The sequence below is a fragment of the Cryptotermes secundus genome, unplaced genomic scaffold (assembly GCF_002891405.2).
Source record: "Cryptotermes secundus unplaced genomic scaffold, Csec_1.0 scaffold465, whole genome shotgun sequence".
NCBI classification, from domain to species: domain Eukaryota; kingdom Metazoa; phylum Arthropoda; class Insecta; order Blattodea; family Kalotermitidae; genus Cryptotermes; species Cryptotermes secundus.
This window is the reverse complement of record NW_019738964.1, coordinates 1,677,360-1,701,615: the sequence shown is the minus strand read 5'-3', so window position 1 is coordinate 1,701,615 and position 24,256 is coordinate 1,677,360. Positions and strand designations below refer to the sequence as shown.

Sequence of the window (24,256 nt, the reverse complement as noted above, 5' to 3'; positions counted from 1 at the left end):
TTTAGCATCCTGTTGCACTGATTTTCATCCACAACACTCGCAGCTAAGAAGGGAACACACATCACAAGACACGGTTTACACAGAAAATAAGAAAAATGACCCCATAGTGAATGAACCACACGCAAGTTTTAATTAAGACACATAAGATAAATAATCTTAACAAGTTTTAGTGAGTGTAAATTTATTATAGTTGACAAATACACACTTTTTAAATACTTTTTAAATGGTGTTGTGAAGACATATGAGGGCAAGCAATGCAATAGATTAACATAATTAGGGCACCTCATGATGGCACTATGTTGCCGAAACATGTGAAGTAACAGGTGAAATTGAGTGCACTACAAGATGGCCACTACATCACACAGTAATGTAGTAGAAGCTTCCAAAAATAAGTGTTAATTGTCAGCTGGACTTCTAACGAACTGTGAGCTTTTTATGCCCATTTTCGTTTTTATGATTCATATTGTAAAGAAGACCTGAAATAAAATCTTCAGCAGGTCAAAAGCTATTAAGTATCATAAAAGCAAATAATGTGTAGACGTAGTGTGTTCTTTGACTGCTAATTTCTTCTTAAGTTTTGCATGCTTGTGTACAGGTCGAATTAAGTCAATGGCATCACAATAGGTATTTGTAATCTGCAGATATTGCAGTAAATTTCGAGTGCAATTCTTTAAGTGCATCAAGTTCGACGTCTTTGATGAACATCTTTGGCATTAAATTGGAGGCATACCTAAACAAAAGCACTAGTAATTTATTGCTTTATATATTTTCTAGATTTTTTTTTGGTTTCTGTAACACATATTCCCTCCCATTAATTTGAAAGTTTAAACTGTAGCTACACATATGTATTGGTATGCGTTCATTCAAATTATTATATTTATGGGTAATTTTGAAATCTGTTGTCTCTTTCAGCCAAAATATTTTGTGTTCCATTACTCCACACAGATGGGTGATGCTACAGTTTACATATTTTTTCTTTTGTTTTTAATTAATAACACTTTTCTGAGAGATGTTGTTTTGTTGCTTATACATGACAAAATTGGGTAACTTTTCTTCATGGGCGAATGTTTGAAAATTGGGAAAACACAATGAATAACATTCTAGAGCAGTTCAAATTTAGGCGCGTACAGTTCTCAGTCTTCCACCTATATATTCTTGTAATGAAAAGATCAATGGAGTCAATAAATCAGTTCACTTAACAGATATTTGAAAGATTGTAAGATTTTACACTGTGTAAGTGTGGCTTATATGCCTGGTCCACACACAAACCTGGACACTCCTTGTCCGACTGATGATACGGCGGACGCCTGACTCTGGGTGGCTCTGCATTTGGAGATTCGACGAACGCGTAGTAACCTTCAGGTGGTTCCTGCACCACCTCAGATCTTTGCGGGGTTCTTACACCGGCACACAGCACCATCATTGAACACACCACGCAAATCTGAAACGATGTATGGCAGTATGAGCCACATTTACATTTTTATTTATATAGATGGGGCACGCGGTAACGTAGTTGGTTGAGACACTATGCTACAAGCGGGTTAGAGTCCCGATGAGGTGGATTTTTCAGTTGACTTAATCCTTCCAGCCGCACTATGGCCCTGGGGTCGACTGAGCCTCTAACAGAAATGAGCACCAGGAATCTTCCTGGGGGGGTAGAGGGCGTCCAGCGCATACGGCTGACAACCTCACAGCCATCTATGAGCTGATTGTCTAGAAAATGTGGGATCTTTGACGTCTCAAACTTTGTGGGCCTCCACGGTCCATTACAGGGATAGATTTACCTTATATTATGTTATATTACGAGTATATTATATTTATTATTGTTGTTATAAATTGTCTTATATTTTCATTTTATTTGTGCCTTTCGTTTCTTTTCTTTACACGTTCTTACTTTGTAATTGCCTTTTGGACTGTTAAATTAGCACGTAAATCAGTAAGTTTGAATTAAATTATTATTGCTTTATATGACGAAAGCTTTCAGTTCCTGAAACAATACAGCCACGGATATTAGTACAGTGGATAACAAATTGCGAAAGATGGGAAGCGGTCGTGGCCTAATTTGCGGCGCTAACCAGGCGTTGCCTGGATGGTCTGAGAGAAGCCTCGAATAATCTCACTTAGGTGTCCAGGCCGAGAACTGGACACGGGCCACACGAGCCTTGCTGCACGCTCCTCTCCACTCAGTCCTGATTGACGATTGTGAAAATATTTCTTTATGGATCAGGAACGCACCGGGCAGCAGGTATGGCCAAGAGGCTCTAGGACCGTATGCGGACCGATCTCTGAATCGTCACTTCGACTCCAGGAAGGAAGGTTAGTCAGTCCCTTAGAATGAATTGAATACAAGAAATCTGCTGCGTCCAATGAATACACCTAAATCAGCGCTTGTTTGAGGCTTCAGATCTTCTGAAAATCGTCACATGCGGCTCAGATATTCAGTAAGAACTGCCACCCCTGCTGCATAGCGTCGTGAGCGGAAGGATAATTGGTGAACAGGAAGAGATCTGTCAGGGAGCGACTATGGCCTTATCGAAGTACTATCTTGGTATTTTACTAAAAGTATTAAGGCACATCATGGAAAACTCGGTCAGCGACGGTCAAGATTCCAACCGAGCACCCCCCTCACCGGAATACGAGTCTTGAGCGCTGAACGGCATCCTTCTCATTGCAGAGGAGAGCAGTTAGTTGCTGCTGGCCTCCGCTAGCTGTCACTCTTGGTTTCGGGCCTAATCGGGACCAATGATCACATTTTTGGTCGTTCCAAAACACTTGTGTGTTTCGAAACGGGGTCTCTTCCTCCTCGAATTTTCTCCCTGCTCGGTATGTGTGAACTATGTGATTTTATGGTTAACAACACAAGTACTATACATGCTTTAGAGGATATCGTAATAGTAACAATGTTGATCAGGAATCATTATGATAACAACAGCACTGATGATAATGGTGGTGGCGACGACGAAGTTAATAGTAATCACAGTTAACTGATTAAAGCTCTTGACGACAGCTGAAAGGCCAATTACAGATAATCAAATAATAATAATACTAATTCAACTCCATTATTTATCTATTTACGTGCTTACTCAACAGTCCAAATACAAATTATAGAGTAAGCACGAGCAAAGGGACAAACAAAACTAACACATACACACCAAAGACAAAAGATTTACGCAATAATCATTATGTTAGTGCAGTAACACAAATAATGATGCAGTGAGGATACGTATAGCGAAATGACGACTGAAGGCCGGAATAGCTGAGCCAAAGGAGACGTACATTATTAGGCAAGTGCTCGGCAACCAAGTTTCCGCGCCAAAGGATACTCAAACAAAATTAGAGGAATTACTGGAAATGATGTTTTCTGTTTGGCCCGTGGAAATAAAAGAAGATTTCGGAGAGAGACAGGCGTTTCGGAGGAACATATCGCCTCCATTTTCAGGATCGAAGATTAACTCAAGCAAGAAATGAGCGGAAGTAGGCAGCAAATTGTATGGAATCCTTACTGCGCAGACATCCCCTCTGAAGTTGGTACCATCTATCTGTGGCTCTACAACCCTTTTTTGGGACTTAGCCGCGTTTTCAGTTTCTTGATCTTTTACTCAATCGGTAGGACTCTTTGGACGGGGGATCAGCCCGTCGCAAGGCCCCTACATGTATACAGGTCGACACGAATACAGAATAAATGCACACAGATATCTGTGCCTCAAGTGGAATTTGAACCCACGATCCCAGTGTTTGAGCGGACGAAGACAGTTCATGCATTAGAAAGCACGGCCACTGCGATCGGCTTGAAGATGATACAGCATCTAAATAATATAACAGAGGACTGTGCGTAAGATTGAAGCACAAATATCACATGAATAATGTTTTAGGATTCAGTTCGTGTCTCTCCGAAAACACGCAGCGTCCCCATTATGAAGACCCGATGATTAATGCAATCGCTGTTTATGTCTTTAGAATCTTACGAAGCCTATAAATGAACTGTGGGTAAATTACAATTCTCAAAGTGCTGAAATTGGCAGCACAGTTACCAGTGCTTTGAACGGTTAATAATGTTTCATCCGAATGGGTATGGGGAGAAACGAATTTCTATGTCGTTACGGCGTCGATAAACCCAAACGGATTTTGTTGGCTTGCACTGACAGACCTTGCTCATGCGTGACTTTTTGTATTGTCTCTCTTTCTTCTCCTTAAGCTTTTATTCACGACGTAAAAGCCTATAGTCCAGAGTAACTTGGGACACGCGGTAGCGTAGTTGGTTGAGGCACTATGCTACAAAAGAAGACTGAAAATATCGATTGTAGCATAAATTGCTAATTTTATTTGTATGCTTTATTAGAATCTCACAAAGTAATTAAAATAGATACTGTTAGAGAGAAAGAAATTATATGTTTTGAATATTGTGACATGTACACCTATTGCTAGGCAACGGGTTGGTAAACTCGTTCCCGCAGAAACAAACGCGCCAAACAATAGGACGTCTATTGCTAAGCAACGAAGCTGTAAATACACATCCATAACAGTAGAAGACGGTGTTTACCGTCGGGTCAGTGCAGAGGAGTTATCTTGAAGGAAATCTGCGTTACAAGTTCAGTTGAAGGTTGGTAGTTAAGAGTTAGTTGCAGGAGTGCAAGTAGATATAAATTAAAAAAGTAAAGCTATCCGTGTACCAGGCCGTGAGGGCCCATAGGGTTGTGAGATGTTGAGGGTCCCACATTATCTAGACACTTGGCTCAAAGATGGCGGTAAGGTTGTCAGCCTTACGCACCGGCCGCGCTTTACTCCCACGGAAAATTATTTAATTAATTCCTGGTACTCATTTCTGTTAGAGGCTGATTCGACCCCAGGGCCATAGTGCGGCTGGAAGGATTAGGTCAATTGAAAAAAATCCGATGATCTCATCGGGACTTGAACCCTCGACCTTTTGGCTTGTAGTATAGCCCCTCAACCAAGTAGATATAGAAGACTATATTTATATTTTATAATTACGTGTAATTACTGGTGGTGTGTATCAGAAGTAAATAAACCCGTTCACCCAATCCAAAACCCACGTTATTAGTCACTACTACACATGACAATATGTTAATTTTCTTATAATTTTCAGTGCACCACTTTTGTGCAGAAGCTGTTTCGGGTTGCAATAATTTGCAGTCTTAAGCAGAAATTATGGCATAAAATATTTTTAAATCATCAGCGAAATGCAGACATTCTGAAAAACAGATTGTCATATAAATCATCATTAAAATATTGAACAACAGACTTTCCATAGTGGAGCCTTGTGGTACTTCTGTCAGCATAACAGCAACGACGATGACTATGATGTTGATAGCAACAAGCTGAGAAATGAAGTTTGATATTTCGAGATAATGCTTCCTCTTACGTAAGATGCGCAATTGTAACTGCTCTGTATGCTTACAAGCATTAACTCTACGGCATTCTAGAAAGAATCGATTAATAATAATGATAATAATGACAATAGAGAGAACAATTGTAAGTAGGCAAATGAAGTTGGAGTTTTCAAGACGGTGAGGTTTTAGTCTGTCATCTTCTGGGTTGTGAAACATATAGCGTTCTTGATGATTACAGACGTTTCGGAGAAACCTTCTATGCCAGTATTCAGGGGCAAGTGAAGTCTTGTGATTTGGTGGCGACGTTTCGTAGGAACATTCTTTTTACGTCTACAGAGTAGAAAAATGCAGGCAACAGATTCCTCCCAAAAGTTGGGAACCACCCACAAAACTACACGGAGTCAGAGGCCAGAAAACCACAGTATAAACTTATATGTCTGTCAGATGACCAAGATGGATTGCTTGAAACTAGAGAACAGATATTATTTACCGTTAGATAACATTTTGAGGTTCCGTCTGTCATCTGGTTGAGGTGGTAATGCTGATACAGGAATTTAAGTGGAATATCGTGTATATTTGCATACACTTTGCCACCGTTTCCTTAAACCCGTGTTTATCAACTTGCGTACCGTGACGTGAACCTAATTGTGCCGCGAGATTTTCAATTCATTATATGTTCTTTTACATTTAACACCAAGTGTGGCAACATCAATTATATTTTTTAGTCTTTTTCGTTATTTCCTTGATTTGTGCTGCTGTTTTTTGGTCAAACTATTGCTTTTGATATGTCTTTATATAGTTTATTTGCTATTTACTGCTCTTTTATGCAATAATTATTTCCAGATTTGACTGTTTTTCTGCATTTTTTATAATTTATTATTCGTTTCTCAAGTCACGCACAATAAGACTGGTGGTTCATATAACAAACATGGACGGTGTGAGGACTTACAATATTTTAGTCGGAAATTCTGAAGAGAGGAGACAGCTTGTGGCACATCGACGTAAATAGAAAGAAAAACACTAAACTGACACTTAGAAGAACTGCGGTATTCGTATGTAGCCTGGGTTTATATGGCTCAGGATTGGGTCCAACCTTTAGTTCTTTTTAACACGGGTTCCGTAAATGTCGGGCAGTTTAGTGAGCAGTTGAGCTCTGTGGAGCTGGTTATTGGGCGGTACAAACGTATTGTATTGTTATGCTGAGTACGTAGATATGAAGGCGTGATACTGCCGTGCAGGAATCCTGCCTAACAGTACAATACAAATATGCAGTGTTACTTGTTCCAACTGGAAATAGCGCGAGCAAGAACTGGTACAAGAGGAAACAGAGTTCTGAATAAGGCAACAGTTCCGTCATTTCTTTCTTTCTGCTTAGTATTAACATTGCTCTTGAAGTTACTTCGATTATTCGTTTATGTTAGTCGTTTTTTGAGGATAATATTTGGACAGATGAAGTAACAATAAGGTAAAATGTGAAGTTGTCCCTGTGCTTAACTGTGGAAACCGCTCCTCTGAAAAATTCATTTTATAGGGTAGGGCAGGAGGTACTGGGGCTGAAGATTATGGAAGCGTGGACCCCACCCTATAATCAGAAACTAAGATGCTACATTTTTTACTTCACTTCATGCCTTTCCATGATGTTTTAGTGCACAGATGGCGCTACAGTTATTTTATATTTTCTTGTTAACTCTCGCTGAATTAGCTTGGTCTCAAGTGAATAACTTGAAGTCACACCTAAAGGCGGGTGGTTGGGAGCGGAGGTGGGGCGATTTTAATAAAAGGTGGATTTTAATAAAAGCTTAGGCGAGTGTTTTAATGAGCGGCCGCAAAAATCTTCCCTCCCTCTTCACCTTTTCCTCTGCTGTTGGTATTCTTCACTAATTTCTTTTTTCATTTTTATTTCACAAAAATCCTACTGGTTTTGAACCAGGGACCTTCTGAACACTAAGCTAATGTCTTACCCCTAGACCACCAGCACCACAGAAATTTATTTTCTCAATCTTCCTCTTAAGCTACAACTTTGGTTATAATTCCAGAAAAATCATATTAACTCACTTTCTATATCACAAAACTATCCTTGGTCTCGAACCTTCGAACTTCTCCTCACTACGCCGGTGTCTTACCCTTAGACCACCTGTGCCACGAAGATTTCTTCTCTTAATCTTCCTCTGATGTTACATCTTTTGTTATAATTACAGAAAAGTCTTATTAGCTCCATTTTTATTTTATAAAACGTTCGGTGATTCCAAACCTCGGAACTCCTGCACATTACCCCAGTGTCCTACCCATTGGCCACCGATGCCACGGAAATTTTTTGCCTTTAATCTTCCTCTTATGTTACATCTCGCTATATAATTCCAGGAAAAAATCTCATTACAAAAATCCTTGTGGTTCCGAACCAAGGATCTATTCTTTACAACGCCGGTGCCTTGTCTCTAGACCACCAGAACATCTATGCTACTGCTTTCTGCGATCCTCCTCATCTACTACGACTTGGTTTATAGCTGCAGAAAAAATCGTATTTATTTATTCACTTTCAATTTCACTTGACAAAAGACACCGTGGTCTCGAACCCGGTACCTTCCCAATACTACTCCAATGTCTTACCCCCGTATCACCAGATCTATACAAATTTGTTACCTTCACCTTCCTCATATAGTACGACTTGCTTCCTACATGCACAAATTTCTTAATTTTTTTTCCTCACAAAAATAGTCATGTATTCGAACCACGTATCTTCTAAACCACACGCCAGTGCCTTACCAAAGGACCACCACGGTTATGACAACCATTCGCCTTCGTCTTCCACAGTGGCGGCTCGTGGCTCAAATAGATGGTGGGGCGAATATGAGACAGTGATACATTCTTACGTTGTTATATAATAATAATAATAATAATAGTATTAGGTAGTAGTGATGCGAGTTGTAGTACAAACTCCTACTTTAAAACATGTGAAAACATTTTGCACTTAACAGAATTAGAAAATTTAAGCATGCTCCATTGTAATTCATGCCATTAATTAAAATAATGCTTAAAAAGTTACCTCGTTTATACAGGCATTGCGCTCGTCTATTCTTCTGGGAAGCAAACAAATCAATCACTTTTTGGTTGAATGCCGGAATCTCTGCAATCATGTCCTTATGAATGCTAAGTATAGCCAATGCCTTCAGACGTTCTTGACCCACTGAGTTCCTTAGATACGTATGTCTTAACTCTTTTTAGAGTGCTGAAACAACTCTCGGATTCGGCGGTTTATATTGGAGTTGTAAGTGTAATATCTGTCAGTTTGCGTATTTCTGACAGCGGCTTCCAGATTGTTCTCTCTTATTAGTGTCCAAAGGGGATGAAATGTGCATGAGGAAATGTATCTCTTATCTTTACCTGGACCCCGCTGTTCCCGCCACAAAACGCGGGAGCGCCATCATAGGACTGAGCAATTAGTTTTTGTTCAAGGTTGTATGGTTCTAGTTCTTGTTTAAGTACCGACGCTAAACCTTCTGAAATTTGATCCTGAATGTGAACAGAGGAAATGAATCTTTCAACAGAACCACTGCTATTGAAATACCATAGCAGAATAACTAATTGGGACTTGCATGACACGTTAGAGGTTTCATCTGCCTGGACAGCTACATATTTTGAATTTTGAATATCTTGTTTGAACGTTTCCTTGTGTACCGCATATATACAGTCCAGTAATTCGTTTTGAATTGTTTTCGACGTGTTTTTTTGACACAGTTGCACTATTTAAATGTTCACTTAGAATACTACCTAAAGCCGCTAGTTCCGACATGAGATCCAAAAATATCCAGCGATTGCAAGAACTCTCGCGCTTTTCTTGTCCCCGAAGAGGAAGTTCATGCGTTCCACAAAACTTTATACAGTAATTACCCTATTTAATATGTGTCTGTTTTTATCCACGAGTTCATTGTGACGCTGAATAGAAACCCTATATCTATAATTTAATTTGGTGAAAATATTGACAGAACCAAAGAAATTAACTTTTACATCATTTCAATATGCCTTTGCGACGCTTCGTGTTATCTAACTCTTTCTGACAAATGTTTAAGGTCAGTTATACCTGTCACAGTCCAACTCGTTTCCCCACCAAACAATAAACACACAAAACAAGAAATTGAGTTCTTTTCTTCACTTACAGTCAGCCATTTCTTCTTCTGAAACCAAGATAACGGAAACGTTCTTTTCTGAGTCTTGCAGTTCTGATCGAGTTTGAAATCTGTTGGTTGATGCGCGCCAAGAGATTTATTTGTAATTTCTCTTCGAAACTCATAGTTGAACGCGGTGGTTTCAGAAGGGCGTCCACCCTGTTCATATTAATCACTAATTCTAATACGAATACAATATTAACCTAAAACCTAATTTGGAAATTAAATTTGAAAAACAACTTGAATTTAGGCCTACGCTAAAATTACTTTATTCCCGAACTTGTATCTTCTCCGCTGCTCAAAATACAACTGAAAGATGGAATCTGAATGGTGTCTGAAAACCTACCCTCTGTCTATTCTTACAAAGAACGTGTTACTTAAGGCTGGAAGAATAGAGGTAAGTTCGCAATAACATCCACATTCCACCCGTCCCTTTCAGCCTTATGTATAGGGTTCTTTTTTATTGCGGGCTTGTCAAAACTAGCCCCAAGCGTGACATTTCAAGACGCATGCGGTACTTGGAATCCCTGAAAGATTCACTGAACTGAAGGCTGCTAATGATACAGTAAGGGCTAGAGACGAGCTAGTCCCTGCGTACAAATAAGCTGTGATATGGCCAAGACATCACTATTGCATTTTCGTGTCTCCTTAATTACATCATGATAACGAGAAAGATTAATATTTTGATACAAATTTGATCTCAATAAACAGAATAAAATATGAATGAATATGAAAATTCAATACTACAACAAAATCAGGTGGGGCTTAGCCCCTAATGACGCACCGCCCCTGAGTGGAGGGCTCTTGTGAACACGGTAATGAACCTTCGGTTACATAAAAAAGTTAGGGCATTCTTGAGTAGTTGAGCTACTGGCGGTACTTCAAGAAGGGCTCATCTCCGTGGAGCTTGTTTGTTCCGAGTTAGGGAGATTTCCTGTTCAAATGTTGGCCACGGTACCAGCTACGGACTGGCCCAAGGTTATTCGGACCAGTTTTTCGCGAGTTTTCTTTATTTTCCTTGGGGGGGGGGGAGAAATACTGACCTGTGCATCTTATCCTAAAGGTAAAATAAATAAAGTTGTCCTTTTGCTTAACTAATTAAGCACTACGCCGTGAAGGCATTTGGAGGAGTGGATGTATAGATCCACATTTTCTTGACCTGGGCACTGGATGGAGGTGAATGGTCAGCTTCACACCTCTGCCCCCTGTACCCATTTGACGGGATGTTGGGTTGACCCCTAAGCCTGTCTAGACGATGTGGAGAAGAGAAAATTCTTATCCATACCGGGACTCGAACTCCGACTTCTCGGTCGTGCAACGCATAGCTGGTCGCTACATAGACGGCGCCTGCATCTTATCTTAATAAGACCATAAATATGTTGCAGGATCACACTGCAAACCAGCTTCCTTACGCTCGTCTCTTTTTCTTCATTTCTTAGCGACACTCCCTCGGCTGTAAAGGCCGTGTAGAGTCGAATGACAGGAAACGTTCATCCTTCTTTCGAAGCATTCACGTAGAAGAAATAAGGGAATTCCTGAGGAGCCCAGGGCAGTGCAGACCCTCTCCGAGACTAATTTCGAGTCCTTGACTTCTGAATGTAAGGCAGATGTGCTAATCACTGTACTGCGAATTCGTTTTTAAAATAATAATTCGTATTACTTAGCTCATATCTTCATAACCTGTACTCTTCTCCAAGTATAAATAGAATGATCAAGTCAAGGAGGATGAGGTGGGCAGGGCATGTAGCACGAATGCGGGTGAAGAAGAATGCATATAAGATATGGTGGGAAAGCCAGAAGGAAAGAGATTATTGGGAAGAGCAAGGCGTAGGTGGGTGGACAATATTAAAATGGATCTTAAAGAGATAGGATGGGATGGATTGGATTGATCTGGCTCAGGACAGGGACCAGTGGAGGGCTCTTGTGGAACACAGTAATGTGTTCCACAAGAAGGGATCAGCTTCATAAGTAAGTATGTAATTACTTCTTCATTAGATACTCTGATGTTCTATCTTCTGTTTTCTAGTTCGTTACTGTTGTTTTCCTGTTTACTGGAAGTAACTTGCTAGCCGCACTATATCAGCTGACACCGGAGTGTTCGTAGTCACATCTGTGCTACATGTAGATTCTAAAGGATTCTGACGATAGTCTGTAATACTAAGAATTACTGGGTTTTCGGACTTTGTCCATCGTCCGGTATTCTAAGTAAGTAAAGTAAAGGTATCCCTGTAACAGGCCGTGGAAGCCCATAGGGTTGTGAGAGGTCGAGGCTCCCATATTTTCAAGACAGTCGGCTCTCAGACGGCGGTGAGGTTGTCAGCCTTACGCGCCGGCCGCACCTTTACCCTGCAGGAAGATTTCTGGTACTAATTTCTGTTAGAGGCTGAGTCAACCCCCAGGGCCATAATGCGGCTGGAAGAATTATGTCAATTGAAAAAATCCACATAATCGGGACTCGATCCCGCGACCTTCCGGCTTGTAGCGTAATGCCTCAACCAACTACGCTACGGCGTGCCCCCTCTTCCGGTATTCCAGAAACCAAAACACAATGTTTCGGAAACTGAATCAGTTTCCGTCCTCAGGTAAAGTGGAAGACAAGAGCTAAACTTAGTGTTCCAGTTTTTAGAATACCGGATGACGGACAAAGTCCGGAAAACCCAGCAGTTCTGATTTTCTATGCTATAAGATACACGTTGAACAGCCCTGAATAGTAAAGAATTTCTGTATAGTATAATTTATTCACGGGATTCATCTCTGTGGAATGTGTGTATAGGGGTTGCGTCACCGTACCTCCTTAATAGGTCTACATTTCCTCTGATGCTTCAGGCAGCCAAGCTTTGTGTGAGCTTGGGGTCAGTAGGGCCCGTTACACGTTTTCCTGCATAACGGTACCGGTCGGGAGGACGGCGTTTCAGTCGCTCTGTGCCACAGATGGTTGAAGGACGTCGCCTCGAATGAACCAAGCTTGTAGCGGCAACTCTCCAGATTAATTTTAATCGGCTTACCTGACTTAGGGGATTCATGGTTTTCCCCAGTATTTCCAGGTCATTTACCTTATAACATATTCATATAGCTCATACTGTTATAGGTCGGGGCACGCGGTAGCGTGGTTAGTTGAGGCACAATGCTACAAGCCGGAAGGACGCTGGATCGAATCTCGATGAGGTGGATTTTTCAATTTACCTAATTCTTCCAGCAGCACTATGGCCCTGGGGTCGACTCAGCCTCTAATAGACATGAGTACCAGGAATATTCTTGGAATATTCTTGGGGGTAAAGGGCGGCCGGCGCAAAAGGCTGACAACCTTACCGCTATCTATGAGCCGATTGTCTAGAAAATGTGGGAAACTCAACATCTCACAACCCTATGGGCCTCCACGGCCGGTTACAGGATTACCTTTACTTTTTTACTTTACTTACTGATATAGGCCTTATGCTTTTCACGGCCAATTTTCCTATCTTAATCGATTTATATATTTTTTCCAGTTCAAACACTCGTGTAATATTCTAAAACAGGGTTATAAAATTTGTGATAACTCGACCCCTGAAACTAATACATAAATGTATGCGATACCCCTTTCATTGTCTCCTGGTTAGCGAAACGTACAGTTCTGAGTGTTGTTGCAGGCCCCCATCAGAATATACGGTGGCAGCAGGAAGCGAAATTGCTTTACAACTTGTCTACACTTACAGCAAGCTACAAAACGTCGTTTTACAGCGAGGCAGAATTCGCGAAATATATCCCTGGTTGCAGGTTCGTTTTCCGAAAGTACCTATAGTAAATCTTGCCAACTTAAAAAAGAACTAAACATCGATACTACTATAGTTTAAATAGTTCTTTGGAAGTTGGCAACCTCTCCCCTCCTTTGGTCGCTACCCTTAGTTTTAGATACCGTGCTCTGAGGACTAATTTCTCTCTTCCAAATGATCTCCTTTCCATCCTGTCCGTCTGGTACATGAATATATAAAAGGTATAGTTTTCTGGACTAACTGCTATTTTGTTGCTAGGTGACCATATGGGGTTTAATGCATAAAACAATCTATATTTAGTGTTTGCAGAAAGTATAAACCAGAGGCGTCAGGAAGGTGCTTAACAGAACAAATTTTTCTTTCTAGAACTTAATTTAATGATAAGTAGGAAAATGTAGTGCTTGTTTCATGCAATGTTCATCTGTCATTTAGGAGTTCAAAGTGTTTTGTTGTCGTTTACACAACTTTTGAGACATGCATATAGAAGTTAAATTTAATGTACACAATGTAACAAGCATCACATATATGTATGGTGTAAGAACTAAGCACATTGTCTAATTCAGTACAAGTCACTTTAATAAAAAGACCAGAATGAATAGTGATGCTTGATAATTTACTAACAGAAATTATGTTTTTGTAAATTATTATTGTAACCGCCCCTGTGGTCTAGTGGTCAGAGTTCCTGGCTACAGATCCATATACAAGCGGCGGTTGCTCGGTCGGTATAGTTCGCTTGCGGACTAAAAGCACGGAGTTTTTAAAATTATTATTGTAATTTTTTATATGATATCGAAGACAATCTCGCGTAATATAACTTTAGCAACTGTCTTCCGTTTCATCCCACAACATATTGCACAATGGGGGCCATTCGACGTTCTATAATGCATACAGCATCGTTAAATAACCCACGAACAAACAAAACAAACTCCGTGGCCTGTAGTCAGCAAGCGAGCTATACCGATCGAGCTACCGCCGCTTTTCGGCGAAGTTAGTGCTAACTTTAGCGGACAGAGGGTGTCGCGTGGTCTGCGANCTCGGTCGGTATAGTTCGCTTGCGGACTAAAACCACGGAGTTTTTAAAATTATTATTGTAGTTTTTTATATGATATCGAAGACAATCTCGCGTAATATAACTTTAGCAACTGTCTTCCGTTTCATCCCACAACATATTGCACAATGGGGGCCATTCGACGTTCTATAATGCATACAGCATCGTTAAATAACCCACGAACAAACAAAACAAACTCCGTGGCCTGTAGTCAGCAAGCGAGCTATACCGATCGAGCTACCGCCGCTTTTCGGCGAAGTTAGTGCTAACTTTAGCGGACAGAGGGTGTCGCGTGGTCTGCGAAACGGATCCCCACGGCCATTAATTTCGGTTTTCTAGACCAGAGCCGCTGTTTCCTTGAAATGGCTCCTCAATTATCCTCACGAGGCTGAGTGGACCCCGTTCCAGACTCACTACTTCTCAGAAAATCTGGTAGCTCCGGGAACCAAACCCGGGACCCCTAGATATGTAGGCAGGAACTCTGACACAGGCGGTCAAATAACCCACGAACAGCTGCTTATATTGAAGAAGCTTATATCTGACATTTTTTCATTATCTCTGTGATCTCTGCCGATGACAGTGGTCGCGGGGTCTAAGGATGAGCCATTTTCGGCGGCTCGAACACTGTGATCCTGGCTCAAATCCCACTTAAGGCATGGATATCTGCGTTTTTTCTATGTTTGTGTTGTTCTGTGCGCAGCTAGCGGCCTTGCAACAGGCTGATCCCCCGTCCGAGGTGTCCTAACGACTGTGTATAAATTAAGAAACTGAAAATTTTGCCAAGGTCCACGAGGGCTGTAGAACCATAGATATATAAATCTCTCTAGTATGAAGACAACAAAGGAGAAATGTCCACCAAGGAGTACACAATGTTCAAATTAATTATTTTGTACATCGTATCTCTCTTTGACGTTTATTCGCCGAAGACACAAAACCAATAACAACGGGGTTAGTCGGACAGTGGAGACCTTGTATTTCACGTTGTCACGAATTCTAGTATAAAAAAGTTGACTGAACAGCATATATTGTATACTCGCATGAGATATTTTGTTAGATAGGTCTGAAATACAGGATATTAGGATGTGCACCGAATTAATTTTCCCCAGGAAAATGCGCAATGGCGAAATCTTGGGAGCAAGAGGCTACATAAAAGGCAGATAATTTTCTGACTAGCTGAACGACTCTTAGCTTCTCAAGAAGGACTGTTCTACATACACTTCGTCATGATGTCGTTATTAGTACGCCTATCGAAGTATGTCAGGAAACAACTTACGGCTTTAGAACCTGTGCTTTATGTTATGTACCTATAATTTTGTAGGATTTATTTCTAAGAAATTTGGTAAAATCTGAGCGAATTCCCCGGTCGAGTGGATAGAATTTCTACTTCGTATTCGAAAGGTTCCAGGTTTAAATCTCGGCCTGGAGACTGGCTACAGTGACCGTGATTTTTCATGTATTTCCTCAGCCCCTCCAGGCAAATGAGAACATTGCCTCTTCTTTTCAAATCCTCTCCCATTCAATATTTACTAAATGTAGTGTCATTGTACGCTGTATATTCTGAGCTACCTACGATGTCATTAAATAAGTAACAAAGGAAAAGTGATTATATAGATGAATGAGACCTAAGAGGTCATGACGATGATACAGTAATACAATGACTGACTTTTTGATCGTTATCCGTTGTCCTATTTTTATTTGAAACGACATTCCAAGACTGGACTCTGTCTCTAGGTTAGGTGATGAGGGGGGCGGGGGGGGGGCATAGCTCTGTCGGTTGGGCATTACTGAGCAAACTTTACATCTGAGGAACTTGACGGATTCCAGTCTACGAAACATTATTTTAAATAAAAAAAAAGGGCGATTGGTAATGTCCATCTCTTCAATCATTTTATAAACACATAAAGTGGATTTGAATTTCTGTAAATAAATTATTATAGTGAACGGATACAGATTTAAATGAGAAGTGTTTATAAACATTTAATGCACATCCCCTAAACGAAATTTGACGGAAATCCGTCGAGTAGTTTTAGAGCTCAAAAATGCTGATAATCAGACGTACATGATATCCGATGTCCTAGTAACTTTGATATCGAGGTTTTCATGCTACTATACGAAACAAGAACCGCTACTGCTGTTTCAGATTTCTTACTTATCGCCTGTCTGTAAGCTATTAGTACGGTACTAAGCATTTTAAAGGTTTATTTCAACGGCTAGAGCTGGTCCTGACTAGGAACAGACACTTCGACGTTGCAGTGCCAACTGTTCTTGATTGCAGAGGTCACTCACCCATCCCCAGGGCATGATCAGTGCGTCTTCCAGGCAACAAACAGCATACTTTGTTTCCCAGAAATAATTTGAATGATATAACACAGTTCCTTAACCACCGGTTATCTAGCTTTTGGTTTCCAGTACACAAATTGTGGAATATCATTTATTTGGATGTGGGGGAAAAAAGCTTCAAAAATTGTTCTCTTCGTTCAGAATTGTTCAGCTAACTCCTCAGTAGTGAGTCATCCTCGAAAACTTCATAAAACTTGCTCTTTCTACTGGAAACCAGAAGTTCGTCACCGCGTTCATTTTATCCTGAGCCACTTGAATCCATCCCGTAATTTTACACGCGCTTTGTTTATAATAATCCGAAACTGTCAGGATGATGAAGTCAATAAGGACCAGAATGGCGGAATGAGTCTCATACCTGGGAGAAACAAGAAATACATACCAAAGTTTGTTGCAAATTTTGAAGAAAATTCCGCTTTGGCAAGGTATTTGTATATTGGATGTTTGTATTAAAATGGATCTCAAAATACAGATTATGAAGCTGTGAAATAAATGGCATTGTTTCAGGATAGGGATCTGTAGCGGATTCGTTTTGATGATGGTGATGATGATGATGATGGTGATGATGATGATATTACGAATTCCATGATACGGAATTCCTTGACCTGCTTAATAAATGTCAACTGCATAAATAAGCTGTTTGGAAGATTTCATCATAAACTGAAAGCTTACGTTAAGAAGACAATTGAGACGAACTGAAAAGGCAGATCAAGATGAGGCTATTCTATCCTGCTTAAATGTGCCGGAAGCTGAGAAAGGCAACGTAAAAGAAAATTTGTGCCTGCGCTTAATAAATTAAGCACCAAGCCGTGAAGCGTATGGGAGAGTGGAGGCAGAGCTACATTATTCTTGACCTTGGTACTATATGAAGGTCAGCTTCAGGTCTCGGCCGCTTTACTCTCGGGGAAATATCCGCCCTTATTCATTGGATATGAGGCTGGGTGCTTCCCAGAGACGGTCTGGACCCTGTGGAGGACAGAAAAAACCTCTGCTGGGCACCGAATTTTGGCTGTCCACACTGTTACCGACTGAGTCGCTGAGAACAACCGAAGAAAACAGTTTAAAACCTCAAGTACAATATCCAATATGCCACTCGAAATTACAAATGGGAACCTCAGACATGTTGTTACTGCGACAAGATGCTTGATGTGGACGGGCTGTTTAAGAAGACACGGCACAAGAAATTGGCAAGTAGCAGCAGTGTAACAATCTTTTTGCAAGTGTTTTAACTACAAATTCCCGATGAGGTCATTCAATTTACCTAATCCTTTCGGCTGCACTATGGCCCTGGCGTCGACTCAACCTCTTAACAGAAATGAGTACCAGGAATTAATTAAATATTTTTCCTGGGGAGGAAAGCGGGGCCGGCGCGCAAGGCTGACGACGTTACCGCCATCTCTGAGCCGATTGTCTAGATAGTATGGGACCCTCAAAGTCTCACAACCCTATGGGCCTTCACGGCTTGTTACAGGGATAGCTTTACTTTACTTTAATTACAACAATATAGATCAGCCTCGTTTTACCTACTGTTAAGGTATTTCCACGAATGTGGTTTTCACGATTGTTGCCAGTTTTACGAGATACACTTCTGTAATATGTTCTATGAGACTGGTTGATATGTGTGTGATAATACAGGGCTAATTTATAGCATACTTTGAGGTTTTATGCAAACATATGTAGAATTTAAAAGCACAACAGATGGAATTCAGAGTAACCAGGAATGGTTTCCAGTTTCTTACTTCAGTATATCCAAATATTTTCTTTGTTTTGCGAAAAACAGTTTGAGAACCACAGTTCTGACTTCCCGGTCAGGAAACCACTGTGCTATGTCATTAAGTACCACATCTGGAATTGAATTATGATCGGTGAATGAGCTTGTTTGGGGTCCCCTGCACCTGCCTATAGACCAGTGGCTCTGAGCGGTCGATCAATGAAATAACACTACTTGTACTTCAAGTATCTACTAATTGGATGGCCCTGGTTCAATGTACTTTTGGCCGAATGCCAAGTAGAACTGTATATGGGTGTATGAGAGGCATGTATGTTATAACCTTAAACTTGTATCTTGAAGGGTTCGGACCGAAATCGCTAAGTCACATACACGTATAATGTGTTTTGTCATCCTCCTCACATGATGTATTTTAAATCGGAATTACGGTTTAAGCGAACCCTGTTTATTAGATCCCATCAACAGAAAACTACAATTTCGTGATATTTCACAATTTCGTCATATTTCGAACAGTTCATTGTCAGCTTCGAGAGTATAAATGAGCGATTATGAGCCATTTTAGAGAATTTTCTTTAAACTATTAAGGAAATAAGGTGTACCGAACAGAACTTATAAATGTAGGATTCGAGATCCTTATAGCTGTGATTATGAAGGATGCTGTCTTCTAGGATCCAACGCATTATAGTCCGTTGAAACTTAACCGACGTTTCGGAGGTATGTCTTTTCCATATTCAGGATTGAAGAATAACCAAGGCAAGAAACCAGCATGAAGCACATAATAAAAGAGGCATTTGCTTCATGCTTTCCTTGTTCTTCAACCCCAAAGGCGGAGGCGATATTTTCCTCAGAAACTTCGGTTGACTTTCAGCGGACCAAACTATGTTATATTCCAGAAGATAGGACTCTTCAAAATTCTTAAAAACTTAGGGTCCTATTGTATAGGCTTTTAATCTTTCAGATCTAATATTATTATTGTTTTTCAGTAGCAGCTTACTGCCCAAGTAAGGCTTAGGTCTACTTTAGTTGTATCGAGATATAACCTCAAAAATTTGTACTGTGGCCATGCTTATAATTGTTTAGTTTCAAGCAATATTTCACACATACATACATATATACGTACGTATGATCAATCTCCGAACTTAATTTTTCGTATCCAGTTCTAGCAGTTCGTTACTTATCGTCCTAAGACCGAAAACAAAAGATCATTTTCTTAGAGCGGCCATGTTGTTATTTTACATTCTGCTACAAATTACCTTGTAAATTTTGCGTATTTTTAAAGATTAATTACCATGCATTATTTTAGGACTCTAAATCTGATGGCGCTAGTGTTGCCCCCAACTCACAAGCTCGCACTTCCACCATGTTGCACAGGAAATAAAAAAAGCATCACATTAGAGCGGCCTCCCAATGGTATAACGTTCATAGGAAGTTTGGTGTAAATTGGCAGCTGGTTCAGAAGTTGGTATGGGGAACATATAGAGACAGATACATTTATGTATACAAGGAATATAGTGATCTCATAAACTTACTTTTACGTTAAGGAAGGAAATTACGCTAAGAATGGGCTCATTGTATCGTATTCCTGCATGTATTTACGTCCGTTATATGTTTCCTTTAGTAAGATCGAAACCAACTCACGAATTAATATGGAACTCGGTAACATGATAGTGCCGTTAGAGACTACTGTATCTTTGTAAATTCCAGTTCCCTCTCTGGGGCCTCAGCTTGCCTCGACCGCTAGGCACAGAATGAAGATTGAAGCCATCGTGTTCCTGCAACAACCTTTTTATTTAGAATCGTACTTCTTCAGTAAAAAAATATTGTTAAAGTGCTCCCCCATCTTCCGTATTCATATGACCTAGCTCTGTATAACTTCTAGAAATTCGGAAAGCTCGTCATTCAGTATTAACCAATCACAAACTGCGCTAGTGACATTAATGAGTTTGGAAAGAAAGCACCTTACTGATGGTTAGTCCATTAAATATCTACAAATTTCGATTCACAGGTATTAAAATTATATAGAGTAAGATTTGAGGTTTTCACGGCGGTGACTATGAAGAAAGCAGTCTTCTTGGATGTGGTGCCGTGTAGATATTGTGTTAACCGACGTTTCAGAGGAACGTATCGCCTCCATCTTCATGGTAGAGGAAAAAAGAAATCTGTTAGCACCTGCTCCCGCTGGTTCCTCGCTCACGGATTTTTTCTTTTTTCTTCTACCCTGAAGATGGAGGCGATACGTTCCTCCGAAACGTCGGTTAACACAATATCTACACGGTGCCACATCCAGGAAGACTGCTTTCTTGTACAGAGAGGTTGAGACTATTGAAATTTGAATACCTATTTTCGTCCTGTTTTTAGCATTATTTTCTTTCAGTTGAACCGAAACTGACTTTCTGAATGCACCTCATAGATCAAACCGTTCACACGCACTCTATACCTAAAACCAACTTTCATCGCTATTTTACTGTTAGAACAAGAAATTGGCAGATGTTGAAAATGATAAGGCTGAGTTTTCTGATTGCAAAATCCTTCCTAGAGACAGTAGTGGATTTTGTCCGAAATGACATTTCATCTAACTACTTGAAGCCTGAACTTCATGAAATCCAAGAACGTTAATTGTAAACATCCCGTGAAAATTCATGCAGACAAATTATTAATGAAGTTAGCGCTTAATCAGTCACTATATTGAATGGTACATACAGATATGATTTTCGGGATACACTCAGAATATTGTAAACAGCCCCTATATATTCTAGCGTATACACGTGATTGTAGTAAAGTAGAAATAAAGTAGAGCTATCCCCGTTACCGGCCGTGGAGGCCCATAGGGTTGTGAGACGTTGAGGGTCCCACATTTTCTAGACAATCGGCTCATAGATGGCGGTAAGGTTGTCAGCTTTATGCGCCAGCCGCCCCTTACCCCTAAGAATATTCCTGGTACTCATTTCTTTTAGAGGCTGAGTCGACCCCAGGGCCATAGTGCGGTTGAAAGGCTTAGGTAAATTGAAAAAAATAATCCAATGACCTCATCGGGATTCGATCACGCGACCTTGCGGCTTGTAGCATAGTGCCTCAACCAACTACGCTACCTCATGATTATAGTACACACACGTATCTATATGCATATGTATGTATTATGAAACGTAATCTATGCGTATCTTAGCTGAATTTTAAAAACACTCCCTAAAAAGTATTATCTCAATATTTTCCTTCTGTTTATAATGTAGTTAGATTGTATTTTTCCCATGCAGCATTATGTACATACCGTGACACCAATGAAACCCATAAATTCTGAAGAAGGCGGTGATTTACTTCTTGAAGACAGTCGATATATCGCATTACCAGAGCCCATATCACCACACTTCCGTTCCTCACAGGTATTCACGACACACTGCCGCCTCGCTGGTGAAGATACCGCTGTCAACTTCAGAGACAATCCAGGCCAGTGTACCCACTGTCTTACCAAGCTACCCAAGTTCATTGCATACCTGACCACTGGGTGCTTCCTTCTTGCCGGTGATGTTTCAGAATCTGTAGGCAGCCGTACTTCCAGCGAAAAGCTTCTTACATATTATAACTAACTCCATTATGGAGCAAAGTCCTTCTTGAGAAGCTAATAGTCGTTAAGCTACTGAAGATATTTCCCAGCTTGTATGGAACCCGAATGTTCATTACCATACTCACAACAGACCGCGCGAGGTAGCGTAGTTGGTTGATTCACAATGCTACAAGTCGGAAGGTCGCGGGATCGAATCCCAATGAGGAGGATTTTTTTTTCAATTTACCTAATCCTTCCAGCCGCACTATGGCCCTGGGGTCGATTCAGCCTCTAACAGAAATGAGTACCGGGAATATTCTTGGGGGTAAAGGGCGGCCGGCACGTAGGGCTGCAACCTTTCCATCTGTAAGCCGATTGTCTAGAAAATGTGCGAACCTCAACATCTCACAATCCTATGGGCCTCCACGGCCTGTTACAGGGTTACCTTTACTTTACTTTTACTGCGTTGGTGTTCTGTAAGACACTTAACGTAAAACACAGAATATGAGCCAGATAAAACAGTGATGCAGTTGCATGATACTCATAGACCTAACGGCAAGTAGTGCTGACAATCGTCCCTTTAGGTCCCCAACCCTATGCTACTAACGTCTATATATAATACGTACGTATGTGTGTGTGTGTGACCTAGGAACACACCAATAAAACATATAGAGGGGCTTTAATATAAGACTCTTCGTAATCCATGCTTCAGTCCTTGATGAAGGCGAGTTCATAATTCCAAGGGTGAGTGGAGGCGACCCTGAGCCACTCCTACACCTCCCACTTTTACGATTTATTTGCCTATTTTTATTAAAACCCTGTTAATGCTACCCCTCCATCTCCTCTGCATAACCTGTTACCAAAACCTTTCCCCCATAAAATTATACAAGCATTTCTTGTCTCACATATGAAAACTAATTGCCCATTCCATTGTATCTTCTGTCCACAAAACAAAATGGCATGAAGTTCCTGGTTATGTAGTATTATGAATTTCCTGTTTATCTCTCCTCACGATTAGAAATTTTCTTCTAGTTACTTTGTTTTGAATTGCCTGTGTCCTTTGTTCTTTCCTTCTACTTTTGGTTCCGTTACGATGCTGTAGAATATGGTTTCGTGACGTTTTCGTTTATTCATTTTGATCCAGCCAACATTTTTTTTTTTTCCAAATCAGATTAATTTCTTACCCGTAAAACCATCTTCTGCGCTACACTATATTCTGTTCCAAGAAATAAGTATGAGTCAGACCATTCAATTCCAGCCCATAGTAATATTTCCCTTGTGCTTTTCTCTGAAGCTAGAGCTGCTTCCCCGGAAACCTCTGGTTCCGCAAAGTAGCCTCAAGGGACTCTTGGCAAAATATTGAATAATGGCAGAGTTATCAATTTCACAGCACCCTCGCTGTCATAACAATATAATTAACTTTATTCATTGCTCTATTACTCTTTCAAGACAAACTTTGCCGGTTTAGGGAAAATAATTATCAGTCACCAGGTAGATATTGCTGTTTATTCTCAGCGCAACAAAGTACGTCGATCGGCGTGTGCCTTTTGGACGACTTCGACGGATTTCACAATTTTTACTAGAAACAGTGAAGCAGATCGAGCTGCAAGTGGTTCAGATATCGAAGACAAGTTGCAAAAGAAAAGTAAATATGAAGAACCTCTCGCTAGTTCGCTGGTCACGGTAGCCGAGCGGTCTAAGGCTTGTACTGTCTTCACTCTTTCGGAAGCCGGGATCGTGGGTTAGAATCCCCCACAAGGCATGGATGTTTGGCTTGTGTATGCGTTTATTTTGTGTTTATGTTGTCCTGTGTGTAGGTAGAGGCCTTGCGACGAGCTGATCACCCGTCCAAAGAATCCTACCGTCTGTAAAAATGGTCATGAAACTGAGAAATCTGCCCTATGCTCTAAAGTAGGAGCGACAGGAGAGAGACCTATCGCTAGTTCATATTTATGTATCCTGGTAATTACTCCAGTGTCCCTGATGCCTACTGTGCATTGTTACGAAATTCTGGAAATTAGTTTCATGATTCCAGCAAAAATTATAATACATTTGATTACACAGCTTGTTGACTAAAAAGTGAAGCCTACCGCCTTTTTTAAACGTAAATATGAGTAGGATGAACTGAAGAATTCTAAAACTAATCTGATATCGGTCATTAAAGATGAAAATCAAAATGTGTGAACTGTCATAGTACTCACTGGAGTAGAACACTTCGAATTGCCGAAATTCTCTTCATACCGTGCATAGAAGGCATGTTTCAAGCGTGCTTGATGATAATATACACCAATAATATACACCAATGTAAATCTAATTACATACAGCAGGTCTAGAACTAACTAGA

The 24,256-nt window shown here is 40.5% G+C and overlaps 1 protein-coding gene across 1 annotated transcript in view; it reads right to left on the bottom strand.

Moving 5' to 3' along the window:
* The window catches only part of LOC111871475, a 38,575-nt gene extending 16,549 nt beyond the window's left edge, over positions 1–22,026 (bottom strand). The window contains exons 1-2 of the mRNA XM_023864628.2: positions 21,640–22,026; positions 1,270–1,441 (exon numbers count right to left, since the gene is read on the bottom strand). Coding sequence (XP_023720396.1) covers positions 1,270–1,441; positions 21,640–21,855 — 388 coding nt within the window. The 5' untranslated portion in view covers positions 21,856–22,026. The remainder of the gene's footprint in view (positions 1–1,269; positions 1,442–21,639) is intronic.
* Positions 22,027–24,256: the final 2,230 nt, after the last annotated feature.